Source organism: Hydra viridissima, unplaced genomic scaffold (genome assembly GCF_058129835.1).
Source record: "Hydra viridissima isolate aposymbiotic clone 2 unplaced genomic scaffold, HvirCarnegie_v1 scaffold_13, whole genome shotgun sequence".
NCBI classification, from domain to species: domain Eukaryota; kingdom Metazoa; phylum Cnidaria; class Hydrozoa; order Anthoathecata; family Hydridae; genus Hydra; species Hydra viridissima.
The window spans coordinates 10,713,515-10,723,144 of NW_028324312.1; the positions used below are offsets into that span (position 1 = coordinate 10,713,515).

General features: G+C 30.3%; 1 protein-coding gene across 1 annotated transcript; it reads left to right on the forward strand.

Moving 5' to 3' along the window:
• Positions 1–247: 247 nt before the first annotated feature.
• LOC149880464 (uncharacterized) lies at positions 248–3,274 on the forward strand. Its single transcript, XM_090070059.1, has 3 exons — positions 248–774; positions 1,037–1,336; positions 3,269–3,274. Exons 1-3 carry the CDS (start codon positions 310–312, stop codon positions 3,272–3,274), a joined length of 771 nt encoding a protein of 256 aa, XP_089926185.1. The 5' UTR covers positions 248–309.
• Positions 3,275–9,630: the final 6,356 nt, after the last annotated feature.

Here is a 9,630-nt window from a genome sequence, read left to right on the forward strand (position 1 = left end):
GTAATAGAGTCCTAGCCTCAAAACATAGCACCCCTTTCAGGCTTTTTCCTTTAATTTGTCACGTCTGTGGATATCACATCTGTGGAATACAGGAAGCAACAGACGTGACACCAGTGGAACTGACGTGACAACAAATAACAATTTTACTTGTATATGGATTTTTTAATGTCTATTTATGCTATTTTTAATATTTTAAATATTTGCTCATTTAGCCAATTAATCATTAGAGAAAAGATAAAATGTTTCTAGCCTGATAGATTACAAAGATGGGAAAGATAGAAAACAACTAGAGAATTGAAAAAACTAAGTATGAGAAAGGCGAGGGAGAAGATCAAAGCTGAAAACCCAGAAAAGTATGAAGAACAAAAACAAAAAGACAGAGAAAGAAAAAAAGCAACACGGAAGAAAATTCATGAACTTTCAGAAAGTGATAAAAGATCAGTAAGAAAAGGTTGGAAGGAAAGGACCAAAAGTAGTCGAGAAATGAAAAAGAAAAGACAACAACTAATTGAATATTTGTCAACACCACCTGAAAGTCCAATTGTAAATATTTCTATCGACAATGAACTAGACTTCAATGTACTTCCTGGTCCCAGTCAAGATTCTAGTTCCAGAAATAGCAGCGGGCTAAAAACTCGTAGAAAGTATAGAGATGGGTTAAAGAAAAAAATCCAAAATTTAGAAGAAAAAAACAAATTGTTAAAGCAAAGAGTTGATAAATACAAACAAAAATTCTACAGACTGCAGTCTGCAAAAGATAATACTCCTCGGAAGGTGGTTAAAATAATGACTAGTGGTACAAAATGCTCAAAGGAAGTAAAGAAAAGCTTGCTTTTTACCAAAGTGTTAGACACAAATACAATCAAATTTTTCTACTGAGAGATGTATTACCAAAGAAAAGGCTTTTGCCAGGGTATTAAGCGGAAAGATAATAAAGAAGTACAGACTTCAAAGAAGCCTTAATAAGCGTACTTCTAGATATATCTTACCATGCAATCCATACCATACATAACAACTCTCAAATATACTGAAACAGCGAAAACTTAAGATGGAAGTACAAAAGTTTTTAGAAAAAGTTAGTTCTAGTAGGCTTACTGCTGGGAAAAAAGAAACAATAACAAGAAACAAACTGAAAAAACAGAAAAGACTATTGAATGATTCAATGTTAAACTTGTATAATGACTTTAAACAAACAAACGAGTTCAAATCAATATCTTATAGCACATTTTGTAAATTGAGACCTTTTTGGGTAGTTCAACCAGACTTCCGTAAACGAGATAATTGTCTTTGTATTGACCATGAGAGTTTTGCTTTGGTTTTTGAAAAGTTGTATAGGGTAAGGTTGCCAATGTTGTACCCCCTAAGATAAAATTAAAAAATGTAGACAATCTACTGAGTAGAAACCTGAATTTTCAATTGGGTTTCATAATTTAGGGATTGTTTGTTGTAAAGATGTTTAAAAAGCTCAAAATTTAAAAAGCGTTATGTCTTGAAGAATCAAACTAAAAAAATAGCGCCAAGAGTACAATTACGGAAACTAGATCCTTAATTGTACCGTTGTAATCCAATATTGTACCACTTTCTTGATTTCAATTACTTTACAGCTTTACAAATATTTTATGATTTTAGATTTAAGGGATTTAAAGAACTGATGAAAAGGAATGGTTTTTATAAAATCAGCAATTGGAAATATTCTGATATAACATAACATAACACCTAACTCCCCATAATATAATGAAGTGAAGTTTTTTATTTAATAAACTCTATGCAACTTGAATTTTTTTTTCTTCTGGAAAATGCCGAAAACAGGTATCACCACATATGGTGTAACTTTTATTTAAATTGTATGTTTACCAATGGGTTAGCTAAGATTAGAATAGTGGAGGAAGGTAGGTATTAAAGATAGTTATACTAAATAATGTAAAACAATATATACTATATCTGTTTTAAAAACAACCACACTAAATATTGTAAAATAAAATACATAAAAATATTATTTTTGGCAAAAGTTTCAGATATATTGTGTCTGTTTTTGATTAAGACCTGCACAGTCAACATGACACCAGCCTTGACATATTGGTAAAACTGAACTAGAGAGTACATCTTTTTAAGGACTGCTTGTCAATACAAGAGTAATACTGAAATTTTTCTTTTTTCGTTTAAGTGGTGAAGTTCGTTTTGTAAGTATGGATATTTCTCTAATTGGAATCTCAAAATAGTGCAGTCGGTTGATGCTTTTTTACGTAACAATATTTCACTCCCGGACACCAACAAATCCTTTTGCACAACTAAAGTTTATATATTCCTGTATGTAAAACAATCGAGACACAAACCGTTAAGGGAATAAAATTTGTTAAATTGGTCTTTAAAGATTACAAAGATTTGTGTCTTGTTGACGCCATTATATTACGTCACGGTCGTAGTAATAACCAAATTCGGACGAATAACGGACGAATAAATACAAACATGGCAGGTTGTTAATGATTGAACTTTGCCATTACATCGCAAACGGTGGACACTTTTTATTAAGGACTATAAATAATTTTTTAAAGAGTGAAAAAAGAAAAAGAAAAATCAATAAATCAGGAGAAATTTTCCTTTAGTTTTTCAAAAATAAAATCAATTATAAAGAAAAAACGAAATATCTAAAAAGAAGAAAAAAGAACGAACTATTTGAAAGGATATAAAATAAACTACAAAAGAAACGAAAATAAAAGTAAACAAAAAAAAGTTTAAAAATGAATGAAAAAGGAAAGAAAACATTCGAAAATTTGGGAAAAGATTTTATATTGTTTTTACTTTTTTCATATTTCGTTAGTTATTCATTTCATATTATGATTTATTTTAAGGTAGTTTTATTTAGCTATGCAATGATATTTTCCGCTATGTAATGGTATTTTCTTTTCTTTAGTTTTTAGTATATGTAGTGCATATAGTTTTACTTATTATTTGTTGCTAATCATTAAAATCATTTGCTAATTATTTACTCTATCATGTTAGTTTTATAAAGTGTTTTTTTTTCTTTCTATGTTTTATGAATAATTTATTGTTACTAGTTTACTTGATTACATTATTATGCTTAGTACTTTTTTAGCAGTAATTTTGTTTGTAATGTTTATTCCTTTTTTTTGTTTTTGTTTTTCACAGTGTTTTTCTGCTTTGTTTTTTTTTATTTATTTATTGTGTTATTATATGTACAATATATTATGGTTTTCATATTTTAACAATTATGATTAATATATTTACTAAATCTATATAATTTTTTTAGCAGTAATCGTTTTTATGTCATCGTTAGTTGTTACGTTTTGTCAATTTTTTACTGTTTGTAACTGTAACTATGTATGTATAAATGATTATTGTATAGAACGTAATATTGATTTATTTTATTTATTATAATTACTGTATTACTATTATTATTATTACTATTAGTAATATAATTATTAATATTACCAAGATTAATTGTATATATGTAAATTATTTTTTTAAGGTATTTACTTGTATGCTCTGTATGTTGTATTACTCTGTATGATTATTTCGTGATGCGCTTTTCATTTCTTTCAGTTTTAGTAACAATCATGTCTACCAGTAAAAGAAGAAAAGTAGAGCTTGTTGATGTCACACAATTTCCTGAGGTACTTGTTCCTGTGCGTGATATCAATTGGGAATTGTGCATTTTGCGTCAGCGTGTTTCACCGGAACCTCTTATAATTCCCAAAGAAGCAGGTTATAAAACTCTAAGTGAAAACTTGACCGAGTTCGATAATCATGAAGCTTTGCCACCAACTATTCGCTTGGATAAAATAAGTGATGGAAAGGAGTTATTGGACGCATTAATTGGTAATAAGGCAAAGTACCACAATCTTTGCCGAAACAAGTACGACTCTCAGAAACTGCAGAGAATCATTAAGAGAAACCAAAATGATACTGCTGATGAGTGCTATACACCACTTTGGTGCACTCTGCCGGAGATTTCTCGACATTGCCAGGAACTGATTCGTTGTTCGTGCAAAACTGAGTGTAAAAACTGTTCATGTAAACGACATGGTTTACCATGCACTAAGCTGTGTACATGTAACAGCTATTGTTACAAAGAAACAAATGGCGATTCATATGAAGAGCAAGAAGTTGAAGAAGACCCATAATTCGACCATGTTCTCCAGATCTCCTTCCATGACGAATAGTTATCCAAAAGTGTATTGTAAATATGTAAATACGTAAATGTATGTAAATATATAAATATGAGTTTCTTGTTATATCATCGAACAAGACGGCGTTTATTTTAAGTGGATGTCACTACTAGTTCTAAAGTTATGACCATTTAAAAACTTTCAAGATGGCCGATGGCAGCCATCTTGAAATTTCAAAACATTGATTTCAGTCAGTTTTATGTAACTTTTCTCTTAGAACAAATCGATGTTTTTTTGAAGTGGATATCACTACTGGTTCTACAGTTATGACCATTTAAATATATTCAAAATGGCCGCCATTGGCCATTTTGAATAATTCATCTGTAAAACGATTCCAGATGCATAACAAGTTTGTGTCTCGCTATTTTTTTGTTGCTCATACCGTCCACTATCACTATGCAAAGTTACACGCTGGTGTCCAGAAGTGAAATGTTTTTATGATAGCCAGCTGCACTAAAAGGAATTTAAACTTTACACGCATTTTTTAGCGGTCAGAATGGTTGCGTCGGTACAATTAAGGATATGCCTTGAGGTACAATTTACGCAACTAATCTGACATTCAGTTAATTAAAAAACTTGACAACTAAAAATAAGGTATTTTAAATTCTAGGTATTTATTTTGAATTTTGATAAATTATGCTTTAACATAAATACACCAAACAAATCATATCTTCTATTTTCTTAAGTGAAATACGCTTAGCCATGAAAACCTAAAATAAGAAATCTCCAACAACAAACCAACAAGACCTTACTCTGGCCTTAATACAGTTGGATGACAAAAAAAAACAGTTGACTACTTAATTTCATTCAGCAAAAATAAAAAATAAATTAAAAAATTTCTTGTGGGTTGTAAAAATAACGAGTTATGTTAAAAGTACAATATAGGCATCGGTACAATATTAGCAACCTTACCCTCTTTTAAAGATGTTGGCATATAAATATCCCACTGACTTGCTAAAAAGTATAACATGTGATGGCGAGCTGAGAGAATTGTGCCTAGAAAATGTGGAGTATGCTGTTTAAACAAAAAAATAGTTTGTAAAGAATTTGAAAATGAACAAGCAATTTTTCCACAATGGTCTAAAAAAAGAGTTGAAGTTTTGGTAAAAGGTAAAATGAAGACATGATTCAAAACTGTAAAAGAAGAATTAACATTAACTAAAAAACAGCTGTTTTTACATTTTATTAATAATATGTTGGAAAAGTTTTTGAGGCATGTATGCAATATAAAACACCAGTACAAAGCTACATCAGAAATAAAAAATAACTTGGGGCCTAGGGATATTTTCATTCATTATGATTTTTTAGAAAATTACAATTGCAAATACTCAAAAGAAATTCAATCGCTCCATTTTGGTGGATCAAGAAACCAAGTATCAATCCATACAGTTGTGGCGTACTATTACAGTATTTCTGAAAACAAAATAAAGGTCAAATCTTACTGTACATTTTCAGATAACAGGCAACACGACTTTGTTGGGATCTGTGCACATTTAAAGCCTGTTATTAATGACTTGAAAGAAAAGCTGCCTATCATTAAAACAGTTCATTTTCTTAGCGATAGTACTTCTCAACAGTACCAAAACAAGTCCATGTTCTATTTGCTTGGTACTTTTTTTCGAAAAGAGTTTGGAGCTGAAACAATGAGATGGCATTTCACAGAAAAGGGGCACGGAAAAGGTGCCCCTGATGGAATAGGGGGATGTATCAAAAGAACGGCAAAGAGAATTATAGGACAAGGGAAAGACATTCCTGATATTAATTGTTTGGTTGAAGAAATAAAAAAAAAGTGTCCAAGTATAACCATTTATACTATTAAAAACACAGATTTCAATCTCTATGAGAAATGTGTACCCAAAAACCTAACAACTTTCAAGGGGACTTTACAAGTTCATGAGGTGTTTTGGAGTTCCACTAAAAAAGAAACGTTGTATATGAGAAGGCTGACATGCACTGAATGTGACAATGGTACAAGATGCAATCACTATAGTATTGGAGAAGTACTAATTCCTACTGAATCTTTGACAGATCTTCATCCTCATATCCTTTTAATGTATAATTTTAAATTGGCTCATATTGAATATTGCAAACTTTTGCATTGCTTAAATGTTCTAGGTACTTAGCCATCAAGAATGTTTGAACATTAATATTTAGTTTTTCAGCGAGCCTTGTATTTTCATAAAATATTGAAATAAGTTGTGCATCAAAAACCTTATTTAACTGTTATTTAATTTTGTAATTTTTTTTTTAAATAATTATATTTGCTTCTGTTTTAAGAAATTCCTTAACATATTTACCAGGTCAACGATCCTTGAAAAGAAAGAAAGCACTTCCTGAAGGAACAATATCCAAAGGTTTGGCACAAGAAAACCAAGGCCCAAGTAAATGTAAAAATAAAAAGACAAGACTAAGTTATCACAGTGTTTACGGCGATAGTGAGGAGGAGAGCTTGTCTATTAAAATGAATGACTTTGTAGTTGTGAAGTTTCAAACTTCCAAAAAAATTGTCAAATGCTATGTTGGGTTAATTCAAGCCTTAGTTCTAGATAGAAATGAGTTTGTCATAAATTTTTTGAGAAGATCTGGCCAGGAATTTTTCACGTTTCCAGAGAAAGATGACATCTCTGTCATCGATAAAGGCGATGTAGTGTTTATATTGTGCCAGCCAAACCTCAGCAACAGGGGGCAATACAGTTTTCCAAAAAAGATTTACCATTCAAAAACATTTGCTAATTTACGTACTAATAACACTTAAAAAATTTTAAACTTGTACCATATACTATTTTATGTTGCTAATAAAAACTATTGATAACAGATGATTATTATTTTTGAAAATTACTTGAACAACACTTATAGTTTACACAGCATAAGTGATAAAGTCCTGCATTACGTTCGTTCAATTACGTCTGATTACGTCAATTACGGTAAACGTAATTAACATAATTGACGAACAAAATGAACTCAGCCTTACGTTTATTTTGATAAAAAATTAAACGGAATTTTACAAGTTACGTTTCGTACGTAATTAAACAAAATTAACGGAATTGTAAAGAATTTATTAAAATATAAGATTATTACATAAAATACTGCATTATGGTTGCTCAATTCTGTTAATTAAGTAATGATTGAAATAATATTTGGATAAGGATTTGTATCATCCCCAGTGCTATAAAAATAATGGTAATGAAATTACATTAATCTCTTCTTTTGACTGTAATGAAATTAAGTATTTATTTTGTTAATTTCATTATAGAATCTAATTAAACATAACTAATATAAATAACAAAACTCAGTTCGTCTTGCAGTATTGCAATACCAAGTAAATAAACCTTACAATTCATCATCAATATAATTATTTTGGCATTATTATTTTAGTAATGCAAGCAGATAAAAATTTTATGCCCAAACATATTTTATCCAAAAATGTAACATAATAAGTTCCCAAATATAATCTATTAAAACTAAACAAAATGAAACTTGCTTAAAAGAAATATTTTGCATTATTTATTACAAAAGAAGGCACACATTGGAAATTTAACTATTAATTTTTTATTACACAAAAACACTGAAGGAATACTTTGATAACCAAAAATTAGTAAAACATGAAATATCCTACTTGTGATTCTGACACGTTGTAATGAAATTGAAGACTTCCTTTCATTTTATCAACATTCGTTTTGTCAACAATAAACGGAACTATGGTTAAGTCAACATAAAAGTAAAACTATACTTTCTTTGACATAAAAATTAAACTATTACTTTGTCAACATAAAGATATAAAACTATTATTTAGTTGACATATCATATAACGTAACACATCATTTCATCAACAAATAAAAAGGCAATATGTCTACAATCTTTTACTAACCTAACCAGACCAAATTTAATCTAAAAATTCACTGAACTCCACTGGCAACTCTTAAGGTTAGGTTAAGTTACTTTAAGTAAAAGAATGTCAACAAAATGAATCCTTTATCTGTTTATAAACAAAATGATTCTGTTGACAAAACTATTGTCAAAAAAATGATAGGGTGCCAAACTGAACTGTTGAGTTATGTAACAATGTATTTAGGTCAACTCTAGCATTAAGGGTCTGTGTGAAATTCCAAAAAAATGAGATATTAAATTTGACCCAAAATAAAGTCTTTACTAGCGTAGGTGACTCATTGTCAGTATTCCTGATAACTATAGGCTACATCAATGCCATATTTTAAGACTTATTTTTTGAAAGATTTTGAAAATACTAGAAAAATACCAAAAGTTTAGAAAAAATATACAATGTGAAAAAAATGCTTAAAATTGACATATTTTAAGGTCACTATTCTGCAGCCATTCTTAAGCTTTGCTCTTCTTCAGCCTCAAGAACTTTGATCTGTTTCAATTTGTCCAAATTTGCTCTAATGAACACAATCATGTGAACATTTTCTGAATCGAGGTTAGATTTTCTGTCACTGATAATTCTTCCAGAGACTGAAAAAACACGTTCTGAAGTTGTAGATGTAGCAGGGATGTGGTAGATTTTACGCACAAGCTTGCTAAGATGAGGAAAATGTATTCCTTTTTTTTTCCACCATTTCAAAGGTTCTTTCTCACAAGCATCTGTCAATGGCATAGCCAAGAATTTTTCAATCTCCTGTGACACATCACTGCATTTTTTAGTTGCGTTGTGGATATCAGAAGAGATCTAAAAAACAAGCTGCTGGGCTTCATTCGTTTCATCAAAATTTGGTGGAAGTTCTTTTGCTTTATCTGTACTGATATTTGTTTCCTCGGAGAATAATTCAGTTGTATTTTTCACTGTTTGATCAAAAGTCTTCAACTTTTTAAAAATTGCTCCTTTGTAGTCGGGATCCAAAAGATGAGCCAAGCAATATAGTTTGTTATCTGTTCCACCAGAAGGAATTTTCTTTTCTAGCTGTTCAAGCAAAGCAGTAGCAAGTTTGCAGGCTTCTGACAAAAATTTTCGACCTTTTAATTCTTTTTCTGTCTTTATCTTAATTAGCCTCTCTCGAATAATGAAAATTTGTACAAGAACTTCGTGAATGGTAAGAACTTTGTCTGACTCAAACTTTTTAGATGCTTCAAGGAACATGTTTAACAAAAGTTAAACATCAGCCATTAGCTCAAGTTCCTGTTCATTCGGAATTTATTCTGAAAAATCAGCCTTAGAATTCTTGAGATGGAGAAGTGGTGTTTTCAACTGCAGGATTGAATCCAACATGAGACAATTAGAGTTCCATCTAGTGACAACTGGTGGAATTATTTTTCGGTAAGTAACATCAAGCTGCTTAATTGCTTTGGAGATTACCTCATTTGTTTTTGTAGACTGATGAACAAAAGATGACAGATTGATTGCACATTTGATGAGTTCTTTGGTAGTTTTGAGTGAATCGACTGGTTTAGATAATACAAGATTTAACATGTGGTCAATGCAAAGTAATGA

Coding starts and splice junctions, on each gene's coding strand:
- LOC149880464 (XM_090070059.1), top strand. CDS start 310: ATGAGAAAGGCGAGGGAGAAGATCAAAGCTGAAAACCCAGAAAAGTAT. Junction 775..1,036: donor AAGATAATACTCCTCGGAAG/GTGGTTAAAATA, acceptor ATACTGAAACAG/CGAAAACTTAAGATGGAAGT.